This window comes from Pezoporus wallicus, unplaced genomic scaffold (genome assembly GCF_028554395.1).
Source record: "Pezoporus wallicus isolate ANWC-B61680 ecotype Strahan unplaced genomic scaffold, APGP_CSIRO_Pwel_v1 contig_13622, whole genome shotgun sequence".
NCBI classification, from domain to species: domain Eukaryota; kingdom Metazoa; phylum Chordata; class Aves; order Psittaciformes; family Psittacidae; genus Pezoporus; species Pezoporus wallicus.
The window spans coordinates 74,120-98,865 of NW_026636904.1; the positions used below are offsets into that span (position 1 = coordinate 74,120).

Genomic DNA, 24,746 nt, shown 5'->3' on the forward strand with positions numbered 1-24,746 from the left:
AATGAAATAAAAAATGAGCAAAAGAAGGCAGAGACGACAGTGCATCGATGTGCAATGCTGTTCCTTCACAGCAGCAGCCAATACCAACAAAATCCAGTACAGATTTAACAAAGTAAATTACATAAAAGAAGAGGGAAAGGTACCAATAAATCAGGGGTACAACACATTCTTTTCTAAATGCTTTAGCAACATAACAATGCATCAGAGGAGCCAAGCTGGTGAAAGAGCTACAATACACCCTGTTCCTCCAGGCTGCAGGAGGGTGAAGAGGGGAGCGTGGCCAACATGGACTGTGAACACACACCCAGCATCTATGGACAGACAGATGCACGCTTGGAGGAGAATGCTGGATTCCCTTCTGAGCCACATTAGTGTCGGGACTCCCAACAGGCTGTCTGCCAAGGGGGATAATTAAGCTAAATAAAAATACACAACAGTAACAGCTCCACAAATGAGGATAATTTAATTACCACATTCGATATAGGAGACCCACTTCCCATGAGTTTTCCACTGTGACCAGAAAGGAGACAATAGCAACAGAATGTGCTGCAGAAAGGAAGATTCATTTACTAAGAAGAGGCTTTTCTATTAAGGTCTGCATATTAAACAACATCCCAGCTTTCCATAATTGTGCCATAATCTTGCCATAAAATTCAATCAAAGCAACAGCTTGTGAATGTCCAAAAATCAATGGAACCGTACGAGAAACGATTGCAGATGTAACACTGGAATTTATTTCAATGCTCAGTCCATGGTGGTGGCAAGAAACATCTAAATAGCAGGGAAGCAGATGTCCTACAGACCTCTTAGGGAAGAGCTCCTCTCTCTCAAATTCACAAACACAAACACAGTTCACTTAATACTAACCATTTGTTTGGTTTTGGGAAAAAGAGGTCATTTCTATTAACTCAGCCTCCTAAAAATAAAATAGTTGGTAAACTAAACAGGGGACAGTCTCATCTGGAATCCCAACCCAGTAGCGTAATTTCACTGCGTTGAGTTTAAAATGCAAGAGCTGCAGATTTGCTTTATTCATTAGTGATGAAACTCAACAGAAAGCGAGAGCTAACACGGTGGGGCTTCTGAAGAGCTTTATACACTGAGTAATGCACCTCTAGAGTGCTTGTCTGTTAAGCGAGAGAGAAGGGGAAACACTTTTCCTCCCCTCCTCTCTCTAGTGAAAACACTTAGTGGACAGCACAGGCTCAGTTCTTTTCAAAGGAGTGCAGTGAGTGTATCCACTCAATTATTTAAAACAGTTGAGTAATTGAAGTCCTGTCAGCTCAGAAAAACATCTCTCTAGTGAAGCTGCTGCACAAAACCATTTCTGTGCAGGCGGTCACAGTAGCACTAGTTTTCCTTTCATTTATTTCCACATTCTCCAAGTTGGAGCCATTGGTGAGGGATGAGGCTGCATGCCCCTGTCTGCAGGTTTTCCCACAGGGTAAAACTCAGTAGAAGGAAGGAGAGAAGTGGGGACACCTTGGGAGCTTTTTTGGAGGTGTCAGGCTTATATGTGGGCTGTGCTGGCTTATGGCTACATAAATCCTTACAGAAATCTCTCAGGTGTATGCTGGAGATAAATATTACAATAGTAGGCATATGGGAAAATAGATTCAAGCAGCCAGGAAAGTCCAAGGATGGAACAGGACTGAACAGGATGTCCTCTTGGTACAGACCCTCTAGATGAGCTCCTTTAGCGGGGGCTAGGAGATCAGAAGGTTACCACGTCTGCCTTCCACAGATTCTAATGCAGAGAGAAAAACCACTGCAGAGTAAGTACATAAAGGTCACTAGTTGTTTCTTTCCTAGTCCCAAAACACAGAGAGAATCACAGCTCCAATGCACACACTCACCAGCACCACTGCTCTATTCCACAGCAGCCCTGCACTCTGTCCTGTCCAAAAATATGCATTTTGCCTTGTCAGGGGTTGCAGGACACAGAACAAGAATGACCAGCTCAACGACTCAAGCCCTGGACACCGGCACACCCATCCACGTGCACACTAACCACTTGGAAACCAATGTTTGTTCCTTTCTTTTTCCTGTAATGGCTTTGTGGGACAGTTTTCAAGCAGATTACAAGAAACAGCTACCAAGGCAAATGAATTATATAAAGCGAATGCTAATAGTGCTGAGTTTTAACATCTTTGTTAACTGTCTCACCTTAATGGATACTTCTCGCCAGGGTCCCTTCCCAGGTGGAAAAGCAGTGGCAGGGTAGTGTGCTCCTCCTGTGTATGTGTTGTCACTCCAGAGACATTCTGCCCAGGACAGAAATCAATGCCCTGCAGTGAAGAGGAGAGAGGTCATCAAGGGTGAAGCAAAGGAGGGAGCAAAATTACAGCTGATTCCACTTTCTTCAGCACCTTGTTCCAATATACCCACAAAATCCAGAATTATTTTAAACCAAGAATCCACTCCAGTCTGCAAAATGGATTCTGATCTGATGGGGTAAAAGAAGGTTGGCATTGCACTGACAGAGAAGCTGAAGCAGGGCTTACATTCTTGTCTTACAAAAAAGTAATCTCTATGAAATACTCATTAAAATGAAAAGGCAAAACACAAAGAGGTGAAACCATTTAATCATAAAAATTCTGTACATGGAAATAATCTTCTCTCTTTGGTTTCTATGGCTTCAAAATACACAGGGAGGGCTGGATCACTCAGCAGTTCTGAAGAGAAAGCAGCAGTCCCAGGGGAAGCATCCAGCCAAACAGAGAAGCATCACCCTGAGAGGCAAAGGGACCTGCTGGCCTCCGTGAGAGCTCAGCTTGCCAGCACCTGACACCATTCCTGACAGATCTGTTGCACTGAATAAGGATGCAGATCTAATAAATTTTAAAGAGATGGGTGCATTTGTTGATCTGATTCATAGCAAACTAATATGGTTTAAGCCAACAACTAACTCTATCCCAGCCGAATCCAAGACCCAGGCTAGTATAGAGGCACTCACCTGGGAATGACAGTGGAGCTGAAAGAACTGTATTAAGTCTGGAGATGTTCCTGTCACTAACACTCAAGTCTATGGGGTCTGAGGATGGGATTGCCAGCAAGTCCAGAGCAGTGAGTTCTTTGGTCTGCCCTTGCCAGGCTGCGTCTCCCAAAGCCTGGCCAGTTATTAGCCAGGTGTGGAGCTCCCTAATCCCTACAGCTGGCCTGCAATCCCGAGGGCTAACAGAACCTATTTAAACCCTGGGAATAGCAAAAAATGCAAAGCACTAATTTCACTGAACAGCAAATAAAGCAGGGGGCCCCATAGACCAGAAAGAACTTGCACCAAATGGACTTGTTAAAGCTCAGTTTTACATTTCCAGCTAACACGCTGCGCTCCTTACAATACCTCAAAATGCCCCGAGACATGGACAGAGACATGGAGAGAAGGTAAATGGGAATGTTTCAATGGATGTGGGAAAGCAACTGTAGGATTTGCTTATAAACCAAACAAACTGAAAAGGCTCTCTACAGATGTTGGTGGGATTTGATTGGCAAACAATTTTCTAAAAATATCCCGTGTTTTTAATGGACAGCTGGTCAGTGGAGCAGTTAATATTCTGCTTTTCAATAAAGCAAGAAGTTTAGAAGCCCATGAAATCCCATTTATCTGCACAGAGCTATAGATTCCTGAATCACTGACTGGAAAAATAAGAGAGTTGCTTGATAGGTTGTAGTGGCCCACCAATAATGGACTTTAAATGGATACAAAAATGATTGACCTTTCCACCTTGTGACACCACAGGCCTCTGAAACACACAGTGGAAAATAGATTATTTTTTTTCCCCTCAAAAGGAACAGTTAATGAAAAGGTATCAAAGCCTACACAACATTCAGATTATAATTTGGATGCAAATCAAACAAGCAATTTAATTAAGAGCCTGCTAATTGGTACAATGCTCTTTGGCTGCAAATGCTTTAGTTTGAAAGAAGATTTTAGTCTCTTGGGTATTTGTTTGTACATTGCTCTATGTACATTTTATCTTTTGTTTCCTATGAAATCTCTGTAGCTGAGGCTCCTGAACACAGCCCAAAGAATCCCAGGAAAGAAAGTGCAACAACTTGCCTGATGCCACTAGCCAAAAGCTATCTGTCTTTCTAACATAAGCACCCAATGCCCTCTTCAAAGGTACCGGGGGAAAAATAAATAGAAAAAATAAAATCATGTCATTTTACAGCACTGATAAATAACCCTCTTAAATGTGGCAGAAAGAACCCTCTAAATTTCTACTTTCAACTTTATCTCCACAAATAAAACCGACTATTACTAGTTTTATGTACTCTGTGACTGCCAGTATTCAACCTACAGAGAGAGGTGAAGATATTTTCTACCTGATCCTCAACAAATGAGCAAAAAAGAGGTAAAATTATATCCTCACAGCCCTGATCAAGGCATTGTCCTGCATCTAAGTAATACAATACAGATACAGCTAGAGCTGTCTGCTCTTCTGTCCCTTTCATAGAAAAGAATATTTAACTTATAAATCACAGCTCTATTTCATTCTGTTTTGTAAATCAAAGCATTTTCAGTTCGCGGGATGGAAAGAGAAAAATCAGCTGTCCCAGCAAACTGTATGTCTGGGACCCCCAAGTCTGGATTGCTTTCCTTTTCTGGAGGAAAACCAGTATGAATTAAATCTGCTTCAGATTTGAGAATTAAAGACAAGACAATCCACACTCTGACGCATCTGGATGATCCCTCTGGTTGCTTGGAAAGAGTACAGATTTGGTCACATGTGGTACTGGGAGCTGGGGCAGAATGACATCACAAGACTGCTTGTGTGCTTGTATGGGAGGTAAGAAGCTGCCCTCCAGGAACGCTACCCCTAGGCTGCAGGGAAACAGGCCTGGTGAGGAAGGAGACTCTTCTAGATGATAATATTAAATCATGTCACCATTTTGGATAATTTCTTGCTTTTCATTAAACAAAACTGCTTTTTGAGGTTTGCGCTGGTAAAAGCCTGAGCTGACAACATGTGCCATGGACCCCAAGAACACTAGGCTTTAACAATAAATGCAAATGTGCCAGGTTCTCAGCTGGAGCAAAAGCCACATCATTCCATGGGCTGCAGAGGAGCTCACCACATTTATGCTGACAAAGGACCGGCTTCAGCTCTCCAGCACTGCCGACAAGATGGCAACTTCACCCGAAAATGAAGCTATGTTGTTAGAGAAGAGCAAAGAGATTTCTGTGCCTGCCCTCCCCATCAGGATAACAAACCCCAAACCAACTACTACTTCATTTGCTGTTAATTTCCTTTAAGCTGTTTATTTGTCAGACTGTTAATAACAATATGCAGGGGATCAATAGCCAGTTAAAGCACGTTCCTTATATTTTACTCTGCACACAATCCAATGTAATTTGCATCTTTACATGTAACACTGATCAAACAAAGTAGAAAGGTCATTCCCTGTGTTTAAGCAAATTCTTGGCACTTTCTCCTCAATGAAAGCCAAACCAGATAGATCCTATCTAGAGCAACTGTGTGCCTTCTAAGGGAACCCATAAAGGAGCATCAGATGGCAACCAGAAATAGCTCACCCGGACTCTTCCACAGGCACAGGATTTTGTACCACTATGTAGACCTGGTTGCAGTAGGAGAGATTCCAGCAATCCCCCACATTTCCTGCACATCAGGTAAACCTTTCAGCGAGCACATCTTTCTGCCCTTCTCCTCAGCAATCAGGTAACCTGGATTGTTTTTCCGTCCCTAAGACCTAGCAGCTATTGGTTGCACAGCTTATGCTTCAATTTCCAGAGCAAATGGACCACAGATGCTATGTCAATATAGACATGAGACAAATACAGCCGGTTGCCAGTTTGGGCTCTCGGCCAAGTGATGGAATCACCACTTGTGTTAACGTAAGCCCTCTGGCAATTCGTCACCCTGGCGCTATCCCAGATCCCTCCGACTTCACAGGCGGCTGCAGATTTTGACAGCGGTGCAGCAAATCTGGAGCCTGTCTCCTGGTCATGTCTCCTCATTCCACCACACAAAACCCAGAGCAGCAAAACTGTATTAATATTAGAAGGAGAATAGAACAGTGGTTAATTAAAGCCAGGAGCCTGGTTGCTTGCTGTTTGCCGCAGCACGAGTGAGTGGCTGTTCGCTCTCCTGGTGATTCCCAGCCTTCCAAACTGGGGCTCTGAATGACCAGACACCTGAAAATGTGACTGCCAAGCTTCAACCCTGTTGAACAAAAATTGCTTCTAATGTGTTAACTGTCTGGAAGAGACCCCAGAAGATGGGCAGACCAGAAAGCCTGCAGCAGCTCTCAAGCAGAAGCGATCAATGGCTAGCTCATATGCTCAGAGGACCACAATCAAATGTCATTATTTGTAAGGTTCTACTTGACTTCACATCCCCCTTGCAGAAAAGGCTTTATCGATCCCTTCACGTTGAGGAGAGGGGCAATCAGACAGGCTTCAGCAGGAATAACCCCTTTGGCATTTTACATTAAAATAATAGGGTCTTCTGGCAAGCACCCACACCAATCATTTAAAGACACAGGAGCTCTCTTGGAAAACCACTGAAGACTACTAACAAGATACTGAAGTGACAGCAGAAAGGTTGATGTTATCAGCTACTCTCCAATGAACCAAAGGGCCTTTTCCACATTTTTTTCCTAATTATTTTTTTCCCTTCTTGCATCACTGCTCTTGGAGGGCACAAGAACTATTCTCTGCTGGACAGCCTCTGTGGCAGGCAGAGAGAAGGAAATTTCCTTTCTCTTGTTAGCTCATACTGCTGGCTCTGCTACATAGCATTAAATTAGCAATTCCTGAAGGACTTGCTAGCACTCAGATAAATCCATAAAGAATACCCATTTCTCCCCCTTCAGACCTCTCCTTCCAAACAAGGAAGATGAAACATACCTCTCCCTTCAATCCTGTGGGCCAAATAACTACAGAACCACCAAGTTTGCATGCATTATTTGTCATGCACTTGGCAATGCAGTTCAAATTTGGTAACGAACAAGCATGACGTAAAGGCTGAAAGGATAGATGATGAGAGCACCAGAAAACAGCACTTTATTATAGGAGACTGCCAGTAAAAGTCCGGCGTGTTACGGTGTACAAGAGAGGGATCTCCCAGGTTTATCTTTAGTTCTCACTTCTGCTCCCACACAAAACACATGTGGCTATTTTTATCTCTGCTGATTTCTGGTACAAGAAGAAAAGTGGTCAGTGATGGTGGAAATGATTACAGACTGATATCCACCTGCCCTAGAGCAACAGGGAGTCAGCCCCTGTGCAGGGGGAAGATTTCTCTCCCTCTACCAAACTATTTTAAAATCTTTTCCTATTTAAAATTATAAATATTTTTTTTTTTTAAGTACAGTTTCCTTTCATTTACCTCTGTCCCATTTCATTTACCTCTGCTCCCTTTCATTTACCTCTTTAATGTCAGAGATGTCCAAATACGTAAACACGAGCCAGCTATATGAAAGGAGCTGGAAGCTAGCTAAACAGACCCAAATGAGCAACCTATGCAATCTATGGAAAAATGTCCCACAGAGAGCCTACTCTCACTGGCTTCTCTTGAGTGAGCCTTTCCCTTTTGCCTTGAAGAGAGCAACCAGTCAAGAATGCAAGTTACCCACATAATCAAGTTAAGCCGGCAGAAAAGACAGCATCAAGGTATCCTCGAGCACTGAGAAAGACAACAAGCAACAAGATTTTATTATGGGATTCAGACTAGAATAAGAATTGCCTGGGGGGTTAAAAAGAAACAAACAATAGGAAGAGCAGAACAGCACACTTCATCTTTGATGAATTTTAATCCCAGGCTGTAAGATAGAGGATGCAGACCAGTAAGGGCACGTTAATGTCATGGGAGCCTGAGACAACTGTTAAACCTGTTTACTGCTGGCATGGGATATTTCCAGATATTCCAAGTGCCATATGGAGAGAAGCCTTCATATCCCTGCTCTGCTTTCCTAGGCTTTGCTTTCTGTAAGCTGCGTCTCTCTGGTACATTTTTATTTGTGTATACATATTTTATTACTTAACTAACTTATGCTGCCTTTAAACACATACATAGTATTCCAGTTTAGAGGCCAAAATTGCACCCATTCTTTCTAGCTAATTCTGAAAGACACCGGTAGTCTTAACCAGACCCAGGACAAGCACCAATTTCACATTTTCCAATATCAGCATGAAAATGTGGTCCTGTCTGCTTTAATGGTATAATTTCATCTAAAAGTCAAACAAAAATGCACAGAGTGTGGATTAAAAACACAGCAAGATTTCTTTATCAATGATTTCCCACACTGCCAATTAACAAGGGAATTTTGGAAGCGAAAGGAGTTTTGGCTAAAATGTGCCATGTATCTGTCAAAATAGTGAGATACTCAACTACCCATAAAACAAACCTCTTGAAAATTGGCAGGCAGCTGTTTTGACACCTCAGGCCAACTTCAGATCTCTTTCAAATGGATGCCATGCCAACCAGATACATTTGCTTATTCCAGGTCTGAGTTTGGGCCTTCAGGCATAGAGAATTTTATGTTTGAAAGTTTAATAAATCATCACATTGGATTCACAAGAAGGTGAGGACTCATGCTAAACATAATACAATTAACAAGGCCTCATTAGCTGAAGTTCTACTGGGACCAGAAATCAAAGTTATTGAAAAGCAAACCTGCCAACAATCAGAATTCCTAATGCCACAGACATGCATGCATTTAAATAAATATGTTATTCAAATGAAATTAGCAAACAAATTGGCCTTTCGGATTCTGGCAGGGTGACTGTAGTCCAATATCAATACAGCTGAGAACACCAGAGTCACTGAAAGAGGCGACTGTATTGTGAGATTACAAAACTCCTAAAACAGGACTCAGAACTGTGGAACTGTTCTGCATTCTGATTTATTTCTATTTTTAAACTTGCAAGCCTTGAAATTAATGGCTCGAGGACATGAGGAGAGTCGGAGCAAATTTTAGCCTCAGCTTCCTCTGCATGTTGTTAATGGCTAGTCTGTCCAGTAATGTGCTCCAATTTTACCCACATCAACCACATGCGATACAAGCTGCAGGAAAGCAAGTGAATTTTTAATCATCTCTCTAATGTACAGTATAATTGCTGACTTTTATCAGACAGTAGTTAAACAAAGACTTAGAAAGAAATAAATATTCCCTAATTGCACAACTGCCATTGCTCACAGTAGGAAAGCCTTTGAAATGAGTGGTCCCCATTCTGATTCTATTATCATGGTTACACACATATTCAGACATGTACAAATAAGTTTAGATCAGCATAGACATTTATTTATTTCTCAGCTAGGTATGTAAGCGTGTGTATGTGCTTGTATTTCAATGAAGAGCAGTTATTCATGTGTGACATTATCTCCCATGCACATGGGAAACGCAGCCCTCTGACCCCATCCATACACCTATACACACGTACACACAAGCTCCCAGTCTCTTGCACAGAGGGAAAATCCTCCATGCTGAGCCACATGTGATATATGGGTTTTACTCACATACTAACCTAGACAAATACATTATCTCATTTTAGCTGCGTAAAATTAGCACTGAGACAGAGTGTGTGATGCATTTCTAGAGCCAACTTTCCTTCTCACTCCATGTAAAACAGAAACTTTGACTCCTGGAGCATTTCAGTCTTAAAAAAACAAATGCACATATTTACAGCCCTGAATGTAAATGACTCCCTTAGAGCTGATGTTTCCTTCTACCCTCAGGACATCCCAGTGAAAGAAACCATGCACTTTTATATCCACAAATGTCATCAGCACTTACTTCTGCACCTGTGATGCCTTGAGGACCCACCACAAGTTAAAAAAAAAAAAAAAAAGACATAAAAAAATAAATCATACAAACAATCCCTCCTCAGTACCAGCCGGCTGTCAAAACTGCTGAGAGCTGTGCCATAATGCATTTAGTTCATGTCTAAAGGTATAATCAGCAAGGCACATGTGTGAACCTGCCATTCAAGGAATGCCCCAGAGTTCAGTACCCAAGTCTGAGGCAAGAAGGATACAAAAGAAGAAAAATAACAGTGCTTAGCATCCAATTGTGAGAATATCAGCCAGGAAATTACAAAAGCTGTGCCTATTCAGCAAATAAACTGTAAAACATCTTATAGTGTGATATGGGTTTGCAAAGGTGCTGATAACAGATTAAACACATGTATTCTACTGTTCTCAACAACTGCTGTTCTTTCCACTGTGTGGTTCCTACAGCTTTCCTTCTCCCTTTCAGGACAGAAAACCAGCAAACCCACTCCTATTCCATTTAAACAGTTCAGAGCACTAGGCCTTTTATACTAGAAATGGTGAGATACATGGTCAATTCAGCACTGGACTCAAAACTTTGTGAGGGCACATACGAAAGCTCGGGATTCAGCAGGGAAAGCTGCTTGATATTAAGGGGCATTAAGTGCTGATAAAAAGGACCACCTCTCTGAGCAACTCGGGCTTTGCTCATTCTCCTTTGCTTGTCTCTGATTTCAATAGGGGGGTGCTATGGCACCAGTCTCTTTAGATTTTGTAGCAGACCCAGTAGCTCTTAAGAGGCTGTGAATAAAAGGCTGTCTTGCAAGTGCACAGTGACATTCCCCAATTTAAAACTGTGCCTTAAAGGGTTATTTCTCCCCAGGAGAACCAACAAGATCAGGGTGCAGGTCTTTGTCCTGTTACCTTGCTATACTCCTCCCAAGAGTTGCTCCAGGTCCAGTAGTGAGCCTTGTAAAGCCCGACTCTCACTGCCATCATCTCGTTGCCACGATAATAGAATATAGGCCTGAAAAAATAGAATAAGGGCCTGAGAAAATAGAATACGGGCCTGAGAAGGAGAGCAGAGCTGCATGAGAAACACCAGTGCCGCAGCAGCCTTGGTGATAAGGGAGACAAACACTTTAATGGCGTCTGACTTCCGCTCCGGCTATCAGTCAGAAACAGGCTGCCTCCTAATAGTCTCCTCTGCAAGGTTTTCAATTAACATTTTTTAGAGTGTTCATCAAGTTGAGAGCTCACACAGTGCAAGAATGAAACATTATACAGCTTGGCTGCCAGTGATTGTTAATCCTTGAACTATCAGACCCTGTTATTTCCTATAGAGCGTGCCGATTTAAACACCAAATGTCTCAGGAGCAGCGTGTGTGTGTGCCAGAGAGAAACAGGGATTCACAGACGCTGTGATGCTCAGTCTCCTCTTTACACAGCACCAAGCTATGTGCTGTTAGTGTCATGTGGAGAGGGTGGCCAGGGAGGACACCAGATGCTGGCCTGTTCTGGATGACATCTCAGAAAAAACTCCATATGGAAAAAGCTGGCAGCCAGACAAGCTTTATTTTTAACTCTTGTCCATTTCCATCCCCTGCCCAAACCTCCCTTTGCACATCCAAACATACCAGTCAAAACCCCAACTTTTCCACGGAGGTTTTCCTAATTAAAAATACATTTGAGAAATGCAACTCACTCCGAGCATTTGGTCTGCACCTGAATATGTGCACTACCCTTTCCCTGGGCGTCCTATGCAATGTCCCTGTCTGCCTCCCCAGTAATGTGCTCTTGTCTTTTGGGGGGAACCGTATGAAGTTCTACTGAAAGGAGCTATCTGCAGGAGAAAGGTCTGATTTGCAGGTGAAGCTCATCACCAAAGTACATCAGACTTAGCATTTCTCTCCAGTTGTTTCAGGCTGCTGACAGGACGAGATGGTGAAGCTGTTTATCGCTGTCTGTAGGGTACATACACCTTTCTTTCATTCAGAGATGCCACTTAGCAAAAAGTACTCACTCTGGTGATACTATCTTGAAAAAAACAGTCCCTAAACACAAGATCAGATTAAAATATTCACATCTGAATGACAGGAGTAGCCTTAGATGTCTTCTGTTCTAAAACTGTAGCTTTCCCTGCAGGTTCCTTGCACAAACAATGAGCTTTTCTCCTTTGTCACCAGGAGCTGTCTGTGAACAAAGGGGAAAGTGCTCACTCCTGCATCCTTAATGCACCTGAAATCCCATGAAATAAAGGCAGCTTTCGAGATCTGCCAGAGTGCACAACCTGATCTAAAGCAGTCCCATTAACAAAAACCCAAACACATATGCCACAAAGCATGACAGCCTCCTTTTTCCTTGCCATAAAACCTCACTATTTGACAAGTGTTTTTGACTGAAGGTGTAAGGTTATGGTTTCAATCAAAAAGAACTATATCTTCCCATCTTTGAAAGAGGGTTATGGCTTGTACTCAAAGTTCTGCTATTACTGATTTCTTTTTCCCCCCATTCCATTTTCCCTTTTCAAGATGAAAAGAACACAACTGGAAAGTTGTTGGGGGCTGTAGGAACCGTGACCTGGTCCGGTCTTGGGAGGGTGGGGAATGAAAACCCCTGCTGTGCCCTGAGTGACAAAAACAGCACCAGTTCCAAGGGGTTGGTGACTGCAATGGATTTCTCTTTTAAAACAGAGAAGTTCAACAAACTTTCAGGAGTAAAGATGGGGTAAGCTGTGTTTGAGAAACCTGCAATGCCTCATGGCAGCCCCTGGGTAAGCTCTCAGGTAATGCTGTAGGCATGCTCCTTGCCTGACAGGCACAAAAGCAATTTTATGGAACAATGGCTCGCACCCAACAGAGGAAAGAACTCAAGTATGTTTTCCATGCATATGTTTCCTTGCTATGTCACACGCAAAGAATATGATTGTATTCAGATTTCACAGGCTGCCAAATTCCTCCTCAAAATCACAACTACAAGACCTCTCTTGACCTCCGACCCTTCCAATAAGAGCACTGAGGATGTTTGCTGTCAGATCTCAGTGCCTGTATGCCACAGCTGACAGCGCTCCTCTGTGCTCATAAAGATCTCACATATTTAACCCAAATCTATGCTTGCAAAAGCATTCACAGAAACAGGACCCTGGGAGGAGGAGGGCTTCCACATCACCACAGCCTCTCTCAAGCAGGGACTACAAAGACGCAGCATACTCTTGCATGTTTTTCCAGTATAAATAATGTATTCTCCCCTACCCAGGCTACAGTTCTCAGGCTTTTATCTTCCCTATTGCCATATGTTGTGGCAGAGATCCCTGCTAACCCCCTGACGTTTTCACCTGTCCCCAGACTCCGCTGTATGGCAACATGCCACATGTCAGGAAATCCCACCTCTGCTCACTCCACCGGCACACAGCACAAAGCTCTGGTGCTCCCCCACCTCACGGAGCGGGAGCAAAGATGAATCAATTCTGTTTATAAAATATTTCTGTAGAAAACCCCACACAAACAAATGTGGCATCGCTTCAGTCAGGATGCAAGGGTCAGAGCTCATAACGAACCTGTCAATTAGCTTGCCCTGCAAGATGGCAGGTAAAAGGTCGATGCCGTCAATCTGTCTGTCACTGGGAGGCTGCAGTCCCGCCAGGGAGAGGCTGGTGGTGAACAGATCCATCACGTTGCCCAGCTGATGACTGACCTGAAAAAAACAACAGAGACACATTTGCAACAAGACCTTCAGGAAAAGCCAAAGCGAAAAAGGCTGGTTTCCACCAAAACACAAGGATTGCTTCCTGAGCCTCCTTCTCTGCTGAGCATGTTTTGAGGATGTCTCCCTTTACAGTGCTGCAGTCACCAGCAACCCCCCTATTAAAATAATAAAGGAGATGATCCATATTCTTCCTCTAATAAGGGAGCATTTGCATTTCCAGTATTATTTTCCCTTTCTTTTCACTTTTTACAGGAGTATGTGTTAACAGAGTTCAACTTGAATGCAGCAAATTCCATCTCATTTGTAGATTGAAAAATCAGCACTTAAACCAAGAAAAAGAGTCCTTGATTTGTTCCCTCTTCAGGTCATCTCTGGAGTCCAGAATACCCTGAGAGAGTTCCCAGAAAGCACAGGGATAGATGGATAATAACAAAAAGAGCCCGATGACTTCATCTGCAAACCATTTCCAACAATTCAAGAACTGTAAAGTTGTGGTATTTTTAGAATATATTTTAATAAGGGAGAAAAACATCTGGGTTTGGCTCCAATGAAGATGTGCAAGCTTTTTTTCCTCCTCTTGTTTTTTCTTGGTTTTTTTTTTTTTTTTTCCCCTTAATTGGAAGCCATATTCATCTCTATGGTCTTAATTATTTATATTTTAAAAACCTAAAAAGTCTGTTCTGATTCTTTCTGAATCTTTACTCCCACCCTTCTTGTGGCATGCTACGGTTATCTGTTGTAGAATGTTTAATTAGCTGGTGACACACCAAATTAAAGCAGACACATTCAAATCAAGAGCAAAGCTGTTTTGCACCAGGATGCACCAGCACAAGATGCAACACGAAAAGAGCCTTTTCAGCTTTAGCACTTGTTCAGAAACAAGAAGCCATCTGATACAAGCCCACATCTGTAAGTACAGAAGCACGTTCTGACTGAAATCCAAGTCGTAGCAGCAGCGTTGCGAATGTCAGTGTGAACATTACCATACTGGGACTATCAAAGACTTTTTATCTCTGAATCCTCTTTCTACTCACAAACAGACCCCCAGCCTGTCAGCTGACACTAATTATTTAAATACGACAACAAATGATAACATGATAAATTAATTTTTGTGAGATGCTAGCTCTAGAGAGAAAAAACTAAAGGGAAAATGCTATTTTTGCTGGGACATTAAGCCTTTTATTGAGAGGCTAGGCTGGAAAAAAGTGAACACAAAGGAGGAATTAACAAGTTGTTTTTTTTAAAAAAAAAAAGAAACTGGAGAAAGCAATATGCAAGAGACTAATTACCAGTTTAACATTACAATATCCCATTCCTTGATTACAGTAATTTCAAATTTTAATGGCTCCCATTCATCAAAAGGTGTTGGCAGAAACACATAATACTAAGGCTGCATGCAAGAATACTTCCACAACTCTTAAGAAGAAATCGAAGTGCAAAGCTCTAAAAGCACAAGAGGAAACCTGACCATGAAAATCCTTGCTCAGGAAAGCAGTTGGATCAGTTGACCAAGATCAATAGGTGTTTCAGGAGGTCTCAGCCATTTCAGGTTAAACCTTATTTGTGAACACTGATGCAGCTGGCAGCCTGAAAGAGGTTGTGCTCAGCCTGTCCTTGGAGGCAGCGACAAGTAGAGATGAGCTCACAAATCTCCCCCAGAAGGGAGATTTATAGATGAATTTCTATCTCCACATCGAGAAGAGGATGGGAATCTTTTGATACACAGCTGTGAAGACAGAAACAGAACTAAGCTGTCCAAAGGGTAACCCTGCTTCTTACTGGGGCCATTCGGCAAATGTGGACCACTAGGAAGAAGCGTAGGTGGATATGTCACCTATGTGATTAGTTGTGGGACAGTGCTATGTTCTCCTTGGACCATTGACTTGCACGGGCTCTTCTCTGTTCCTGGGTGTGCACTCAGAAAGGACACACTAAAAAACAGCATCCCATACCATCAGCTCATTCCTTACAGAGCAGGATAGCTTCATCAGCCATGGGCACGGGGAATGCTGCACTCCCTCTGAAGTCAGAGGGGATTACAAGTACTCAGCATCTCAGAGAAGATGCTCAGTCCCTCGTAGGCTCATCTGCCAGCTAATTCACCCAGAACATGCCTTAGGAGAGCTGTGGGGTCAGCAGAACACCATATGCAGAGCTGGAAATCTAATAAAGAGGAGATCTGGCACATGGCTGCTCCCTGACAACTGCTACGTCAGGAGCGGATGGGCAAACAGAGATTTTTTTGTAATTAGACCTCTCACATTTATAAGGCAAGTCCAAAAGGCACTTTTCTTGTTATCACTCCATTCCCTCGCCTCAATCTTTTGATAACAGGCAGCAAGAGGCAATCGCTGACCCGAGACTCGTGCCTCTAATATCACCCAATTTATACACTGCACTGTGACAATCCTGTGGGGCCACCATGGTCTTCTTGTACTGGCCCTTATTAACCATAACCAGATGTAGATGACTCTCTTTAATCATCCAATTACATTTCTGGTCTCAGACAACATTTTTCCATGAAGCAGAGAAAACTTCTTAAGGAAATTAAATGCCCATGCCACAGCCACTTGGATTTATCTGTGCTCTGCAGCACCATATTGAAGAAGGGGAGGGGGAAAAAAAAAAAAAGGTTAATATTTATATAAAACTTTGAAGTGTTTTTCAGAGAAAAAGAAAAAAAAAATTACCATTTTCTCCTGTCAACAGTGCTCTTTCATTCTGGTTGCCTTTCCAGTTTTTTTTTAAGAAAAGAAAAAGAAAAATCCAGAGAGGGCAACAGCCCAGAGAAAATAAATAATATATAAAAAAGAGTGAGATCAGATATTGCTCGTATCAGTGAGAAACAGCTGGTATTACACACGGAAGAACGGATTTTCCCCCCCCTCCTTCCCTTCCCTCCTTTTTAATAAACTCTCAGTATACACATAACGTCTTTAAGAAAATGAAATCCTTTTGCTGTGGGCCACGCCGCTAGAAGAAATAGTCACCGCCGCTGTTATCAGTGCTTCCAAGCTTTAACTCTGAATCAAAGGCGACAATTAATAAAGTCGCCCCCGCCAGGAATGGAAAGGAGGAAAGCTAAATATTTGAAACTGGGTGAACAAATGTCAGGGTGTTTTTAAATAAAATCCTTTTACAGTTATCACAGCGAGCAGACCTGATATCCCTGTCTAATTCAATTTCAATTTGCGCCCCATGGGAGATAGTGAAGAAAAGGTTGCAATGCTGTCTTTGGGTTGATATGTTCTTTTCTCCTTCAGGAAGCAGGCACGAGAGAGGAAGGGGAGGAGGGTGAGGGAAGAGAGGAGGAGGATTCAAATACCAACAGAATACGATGGGCTTTTTTTCCAGCTGGATCCTTCCAGAAGGCAGATGTGATGCGGGGAGTTTTGAAATGCTGATTTGTTGTGAACTCACCTGGAAAACGTAGCTGAGGAGGAAACTGCAGAAAGGCTGTTTGTGTGTGAATAAATATTCCTGACAGGGGACCAGAATTTACTGAATGTTGATGCCAAGAGCAACACGCACTCCTGAGGCATCCCTCTCCTCCAAAAAACCTGCAAATCTGCCAACTGCACCAATTATCCCAACCTCTATCGATATCCTGTCAAGTGTTCACAATCCTGTCACCTAACTTCTTTGTCTAAATAAAAGCTACTCCCTTATTTAAGCAGACAAATGTACTCTTTTAATAGAAACAAAAAAACCCAACACTATATATCACTGAGATTATTAATAAACTGCCAGATCCCATCAGCAGAATAAGCCTCCCACCCAATAACTGGATTTCAGTGGCCAGAGACAGAAGCCTTCTTTTTCTGGCTGCAGCTGTGCCAGCTGAAATGGTCGCTGGCCCTCTGCCTGCTCTCAAAAGGTCCATGGCTGGAAAAGAACAACCACTGCACTGGGAGCAACCACAGCGCAGGAAGGAGGAGTTGACCCTTCAGCTTTGTGCTTGGCACTCCTGAGAAGCTTTTTGCTTCCACCCAGGTTCATGGCTCCCAAGCCTTTGTCTCCTTCAAGTCTTTTGAAAAGAAAGAGCATTGAGAGACTCTGAAGCAGGTTTACCCACATTTTACAGCTACTTGGGCTACTCAGGCCTTAGGCTGACTGGTTTAAGTTTGCAGTCTGGAAGATGCTGAAGCTACAGACTGTGTAAGACGCAGAAAAGAAAGCCAAAAATGAACTAGCAGACACATGTCTCTTCACTTACTATGTCAGTGAAAGAGGCAATTATGAAGCAGTAACTACAGACCAACACAGTGTGTGCTATATTACACAGAAGCGTTGCCAAACGTCTCACCTGTGGTCAGTGCTGCTGTATGTACCAGTGCTGGAGCCTCGATGGCAAGAATACAAAGCAGAAAAGACATATAAGTAGCTATCATGTATTTACTTATCAGTAGCACCATATGGGGTCTATCTCGGAGCCAAGCAGCACATCCCGTGGACAGAGGTCAGAACAGGCTTCTCAAGGTACCTCAGTGGAGCCCAAGAGGACATCTGGGAGCGTAACACCTGCACATGCAGACGTTTGGCAGGCAGTATTGTGAACTGGAGCCCAGGGTAGGATGGATTTAAAGTTTAGCATGTGCTTAAGTGCCAAGGATGATGATAGCAGTGGTGGAGTGGGGACTTTTGGGTGCATACCTGCCCTGATAAGCCTGAAGCGCACTCTCCAGCTCACTGAGCATGCATAGGCTCATGATAGCACAGCGTAGGTCAGTCCACCCACCTATGCAAACATGTTAACTCCACAGAAATGACTGCTCACAGGAATTCAAACAGCAGCTCCAACTGTGGCCTCAAGCAGGAAGCCAAGCATCACACCAGGCTACTGAGAACGTTTTGCAGCACGTAAAGCTTCACCGCTGTGCTACATGCTAAAAGACTACCTGGGAGAGGGGTACCAGCCAGTTACAGTTCGAAAATAGAAAATAAGAAAAATTATTTCTTTACACATGTTCTTCATTATCCTCAGAGTTACTACAATGGAAAGAATTTTTAAATTTGGTATTTACTTGTCCCCATTTATAAAGCATGTTTACTTTTAGCACATTATTTAGTTTGGACAAGGAAAACAAAACAGTCAGCTTCAGTTTCATGTTCTCATATGCTAGCCCAAGGCTGTTGTACTTGGCTTCTAAAGGCTTTATGGAAATGTTTAAATTTAAACAAAAAGATTGTTTTCATTTCAAATTAAAAAAAGAATAAAGCATCCCTGGTAGGTTTTGTGAACCCTTTAAAAATTATGAAACCAAACTACCCTCCTGCCCTCAGCTGTAGATCTAAGCTATCTGATGGCTTCCTCCTAAATGGAAGTGATAAATTATTATTATCCTGACTCAATTAAACCACTGAAAAGGAATGCAACTTAGGAAAATGTTTTATTTATTAATAGTTTGCAGTCTTAAGCACAGTGCCCAGCTAATGAAGTATCACTTTCTTCAGGGATGAGAGATGCTCACAAAGGGGAGGGAACCTGTATTATTTACTGTGAACCCTGCCTGCAGAAGAACTGATTGCATCCTTCTTTAATGAGAACTGGGACAAGAGAGGCTGGTAGTGCCACTGGAGGATTATCCTGAAGTGATCATATCTAAATTTGTGTATAGGCAGGCAAGAGCAGTAGTCTGGTATCTGGACCTCCATGAGTGGAACTTTTATCAAACACTAAAGCAAGAGCTGAGTATCAAAGCACTTGACACTTAAGGGCACAGAGAGTGGGTGCAGGCAACAAGCTCCTGCTCTACACTGGGACGCACATTAGCAACATGTCTTTATACAAGTTGTTCAAACACATAACTCACTAAAAATACTGTGGTTGAAAAGAGTAAAGGGTTTAAATAGATCAGGAACACAAAAAGACCAGACCACCTGGTGCTCATAGATGTTGATCATGGACACTCTAGCTGCAAAGCAGCAATAATGAACAAGAATGGCATAATTCTCGGTGTGGGGCATTCAGGTCCTTATTTAGACAAGTGTCTGGACTGACACATCGGGCGTGTTAAAAGCCTGAACCCAAGCCCACTGAACCCAGCAAGAACCACCCCATTCACTTCAGTTCACTTAAGACTGATCTGAGTTGTTAAAAGTGGATACTCACTCCTCCTGCAGGTATATGTCCAGGCCACCAAGCAATAGCTGGCTCTCTCATGCCGCCTTCAAAGGTGGTTTGTTTGCCACACAGAAAACGACCATTGCTTCCTCCTAAAGAGAGAAAAGAAGCCATAAACCCCACAATAAGCCAACATCATATTTCAGAGGGACCCTGTAAACCAGGAAACTTCTAGGCTAGTTTTAAATGAACTTTCATTTCTGCTTGAATGCTTCTTCAAATAACATGTCCAGAGTTGTTGTTTTGGTTTGGCTCTGTTTTTAAATATCAGTTTGTGATGAAATTCTAGGAGTGTCTTCAGCACAGGGACAAAGTGACAGTTAAACACAACTTGCTATCAACCAAACAAAGGTAAAAAACAAAAGCCAAAATAACAGAAAATAGTTCACTGGCATGTTCCTTCCCTTTAAGGATGTTAACTGCTGTTTGGAACTAAAGGAAATCTGACACTTTCAGGCAGAAACAGTATTTCTTTTTTCATAATCCATGTAAAGTACTAGAGCAGTATTAGATGCAGATACAAGAGAGAGAAAAATAATCGTGCATTCCCTGAATGCTCATTCTCAGTGATAGCAACTGCTTTGCAGGAATGTTTGGGTTTTTAACACAACCTTGTAGCTAAGCTTGCTGAGGAACAAACAGAAAGGGCTTGCGACTGACTCCAGGTCACACAAAGTCAAACACAGTGGTTCAGTTGAAATCGTAACTCAGGATACTCCCTGCTCTGTGGTCCAATAACCACAAGACAGCCTGCCTCCAAACAGAAGAGAGTGGGTCATAAAATCAATTTGCAATGACTCTGACAGAAACAGTCATTTAAACAAAGAAGACTTGTGAATAACAAAAATAGAACCATAGAATCATAGAATAGTTAGGGTTGGAAAGGACCTTAAGATTATCCAGTTCCAAACCCCCTGCCATGGGCCGGGACAACTCACACTAAACCATGTCACCCAAGGCTCTGTCCAACCTGGCCTTGAACACTGCCAGGGATGAAGCATTCATGACTTCCTTTGGCAACCCATTCCAGTGCCTCACCATCCTTACAGTAAAGAACTTCCTCCTTATATCCAATCTAAACTTCCTCTGTTTAAGTTTGAACCCGTTACCCCTTGTCCTATCACTGCAGTCCCTAATGAAGAGTCCCTCCCCAGCATCCTTATAGGCCCCTTATAGTTTTTCTTCTTGGTATTTTCCATGTGAGCTAAAGGAGAGACTCTAACTCTCTGTAATTACTCAGAAAACTGAAATAGGCGTTTGGCAGATGGAGAGTAAGAACCCTGCTAAGTTATTGTGCCTGGTTCTAAATAAATTGAAGAATATTCACCCCTGACAGAGGAACACAAAGTGGAAGTGCACATATGTGAACAGCCACACTGGGTTAGGCCAAAAGTACATTCAGCCAAGGTTACTTCCCCCAGCAGTGACCAGAAGTAATGAACATAAGCTAACCTTAAGCATAAACGTTTTGTTTTGAGACTTCTCCTAACTGCATAAAGGAAAACCCCAAGTACATGTCTGTTTTCCTGCAGACACAGAGACTTCAGCCTTGATTTCACAACCCCAGCCCAGGTTTGCTCATCTGAGACTCACCTTGTTTAGGAGCTGAAATGAGAGCAGCCCCATTATCAGAGGTGAAAAACACAAAAGTATTCTCACTGATACCCAGCTTCTGAAGATGTTTTAGGATTTTTCCAATGCTATCATCAATTTCTCGCACAGCATCCCCATATCTAAGGCAAAAACAGATGCAAAACATTACAGGCAGGAAAAGAGGAAAAGTGTCACACAGCATAGTACACTGCAATCAGCCACAATGCTTCTAGGGGATGTAATTTATGCCTGTGCTGCAGAAACAGTTCTCTTATGCAGCAGGTACTGTTAATAAAGTTTCCCACTGCAAACCCTGTGTCTCTTACCTGCAGAGAGCAGGCTTTCTTGGGTATTAACAGTCAGAATTTGTTCAGATGTGAGCCACTCTTGGACAGAGACCAATGACTGATACAGATTTAGCTATGAAGTTCTCAAATACAGGCAAAGTCACTTTGCCACAGACTTGAAGCTAATAACATACTTTTGCTTATGGATGCTGGTTTGTAACTGCACTCTCAGAAGCAGGGCCCCCAATATCTGGACAGCTCTTTGCCTCCTGTAAATTGCATTTTTCATGCCTGCTTTTCTACTTGCTGGCCTGATTTATAGGCTTTTAAAACAGGCACTAATCATACAAAAGCCTTCCAAAAATCATCTGTGCCACATACAGCACTTCATTACTCACACAACTGGCAAAGGAGCTTAGACTCCCCCTCCTCCCCCATTTTAGTCACATGATCTTCATTTCAGATGATAGCAAAATTATTAAAGAACAATCCAAGCACAGTCCTCACTGATCTACTTCAGCACACACATACACTTTAGAGAAAATATCTATGTACTTGGATCAACATTGCTTAGGTTTTCTGTTTCTGCAGCATGAGGTATTAATTTAGAAAAACCCAACAAAATCAAGACCCACAAACCCAAGACTTACAGTCCTCTCTGACTACTTCCCAGGAACTGTTTGGAGGCATAAACAGGAGCATGGGTAGCATCAATTGCCCAGTATAAAAAGAATGGCTGCTGGCTGGCCTGCTGCTTGCTAATAAAATCGAGAGCTTCCTGTAAACAGCAATAAAAATGAATTTAATGGAATCATCCTCTGCCATCTAAATCTCTCCAAAAAAAGCAGCATAAAGTCACTGTGGCTTAAAAACCAGGGTCAAAATAGACAGTACCTGCAGATAGATCTGAGTCAAGTTGGCTTCACCCGTCTTCAGATCAATTTTGAAATCTTCATAGTATCTTACAATAAAAAGAATCAGAGAGAAAAAATATCAATCCTAAGGAATATACAACATAAACAGGCTTTTCTTCATTTGCTACAAAAGTAGGTGACAAACAGATCACGTGATACTCAGCAAACTCTCTTCAGATATCAAAAAGAGTAGCACCATATTTTTTTCTTTTTGGGGAAAAGCAACGAAACAGCTGGATCTGAATTAAGGATCACTGCAAGTTTTGGACAAACCGGAGCTACCAAACTTTCACTCTTCAGCTGTTAGAATCGGGGTAGTTTGGTTACAGATCTCATGCTATTACTCCTTCAATAGAGAGCTGTTTGCAATGTGAGTAAGATTTTTAGAAGTACAGAACAACTGCCAGGGAGATGGAGCAATCCTAGACTCAGACCTTGGGCTGCTTGGAAAATGTTATGTTAGAAGTATCTTTAGACATCAATTAAGCAAAGAAGGGCAGGGAGCAGTCCTCAAGAGAACACCAAGGGAAATAAGACGATACAAGACTCAAATGGAATGGACAAGAACAGCACAACTGCAGACTTGGAGCACAGAATGGTGTTATGCAAACAGACAGAAGTTTATTACAAACACGAAGAGAAGGAATAAAGAGGTCTTTCAGTACAGACTGGAACCAGCTTCCAAGAGAAGCAGTGGAGTGACATCATCACAGGAAGCCATTAGGGTGCAATGGGATAAGCAAACATCTCTTGGAGGGAGGCATTCTAGAGCAGTCACATCCCTAGATGGTCCATGTGCATCTTGTAGGTTGGCCTTGTTACTCAGGGCTATTAAAGATCTGGATGAAACCTTCAGGTTAGGAAGGTGGATAATTATACAAGAGAACAACCATTCCACATATCCATTTTCTTATACCCTTTCAATACACATTCGCTACCAGTAGTCATCACATAGTATAACGGATTAAATGGGTCTTGGCCCTGACCCAGAAGGGCTGTTCGTGTGTTTCATGTCTGCTTACAAGCACCTTTTCCGCACTGGTTTATTGCTGAACTGCAGGATATTCAGGGTACCCTGTTGTAAGTATGTCAGATCAGATACGAGGCAGGATATTCCCAATGCTTGACATGCTATAAAGTCCTCTGCATGGGGTGAAATACCTGTAGATCACTGCCCATCCAACTGAGTCTGTAAGTGATTCTGAAGCAGCTGCTGGTTTTACCAAACCCTTTTCACTGAAATGGGTTTGCTGCAGTAGCACTTATCTTCCAGCACTGTAATGTCAGCAGGGAAGCAAAGAAAATAACATTACCAGGCAAGTAGCTGAATTACCTGCCAATCATCTCCCAGTCTCTATACAAAGGGATATTGGGGAGAGCTCTGTTATCAAAAGGTCCAAAATGGCAATTTGGGGATCCAAACCATTCATCAAACCCATGCTTCAGGGGGTGGAACTGTGGCCGGTGACCCAGATGCCTAGGAACAAAAGAAACAGGTGAGTTAAATTCTGCAGCAAAAAAGCAAATAATCATCTCATCAGAATGGCATGCAAGAAAACAATCTTTGCCTAATAAGAAAAAACCTAAGCATTTCAATGAAATAAATGCAGAGCATTTTCTTGATCATTCCGATACTTGTTGCAAGTGTGTCTGTGCAGACTCACTCCAGTGCTCACATTTATCCCATTTTAGCCTACTATCTGATCTTTGTTTTCCATTGTTTCCTTCCATTGGTGTCTTCTTTCATGCCGTGTTGATGAGTTGCACTGATGAACAACACCACCCAAAGCCATTGCAAAGACACACATAATGTTTTACTTAGGGATTCTGATCTGTGAGAAGTCACTTTCATACCACTAAGCTGTAAAAACACAACGCAAAGCTCATGACATGTATCATTATATCTGCATCCCCTTTATGGAGTATTCAGGCTGCCAAAATGGTACAAAGAGACCTGAATGTAAATGAGAACGAGTTCTTTATGTGCACATGTGAACATAAAACATGTTTAGCTACTGCTGATGACAGCTCTGTTGTACTATGCAGCTTGAAAATTCTCCATCCTTAACTTCAAGATGCAGCTCCTCTCTAATCTCCAACTTTTATGCTGCAAATTCTAAACTTCCTTCATTTATACCATCTTGAGGACAAAGAACACCCATCCACCCTCAGTCTCTAAGGGAGATCTTTGTAGCTTTATGTTCATGTAATCATTCCAGCTTCCACTCACGAGCCTGCATTTGCAACCAGTCCATTTTATGCCATCGCTTTCTGCACACTTTCTGAACATAAGGGGCATAAAATTCATTACCTGAAGTAAAATGATCCATGGTGTTATTCTGAGCTATTCCAAAATAAGTTATAACAGAAAATAATCATAATTCCAGCT

General features: G+C 42.4%; 1 protein-coding gene across 3 annotated transcripts in view; it reads right to left on the reverse strand.

The window, feature by feature from the left end:
• Positions 1-24,746, reverse strand: part of GALNS (galactosamine (N-acetyl)-6-sulfatase) — a 48,804-nt gene that overhangs the window by 15,907 nt on the left and 8,151 nt on the right. Inside the window, exons 5-13 of one of the 3 annotated variants that reach the window (XM_057402215.1) lie at positions 23,691-23,834; positions 22,338-22,404; positions 22,094-22,221; positions 21,157-21,296; positions 19,552-19,655; positions 13,291-13,427; positions 10,659-10,761; positions 2,167-2,288; positions 445-1,573 (exon numbers count right to left, since the gene is read on the reverse strand). In XM_057402215.1, the coding sequence (XP_057258198.1) occupies positions 1,363-1,573; positions 2,167-2,288; positions 10,659-10,761; positions 13,291-13,427; positions 19,552-19,655; positions 21,157-21,296; positions 22,094-22,221; positions 22,338-22,404; positions 23,691-23,834 (1,156 nt within the window). In that variant the 3' untranslated portion in view covers positions 445-1,362. Of the gene's footprint in view, positions 1-444; positions 1,574-2,166; positions 2,289-7,657; positions 9,777-10,658; positions 10,762-13,290; positions 13,428-19,551; positions 19,656-21,156; positions 21,297-22,093; positions 22,222-22,337; positions 22,405-23,690; positions 23,835-24,746 lie in introns of those variants that run through there. The other 2 variants (XM_057402216.1, XM_057402217.1) reach the window with 2 other exon arrangements.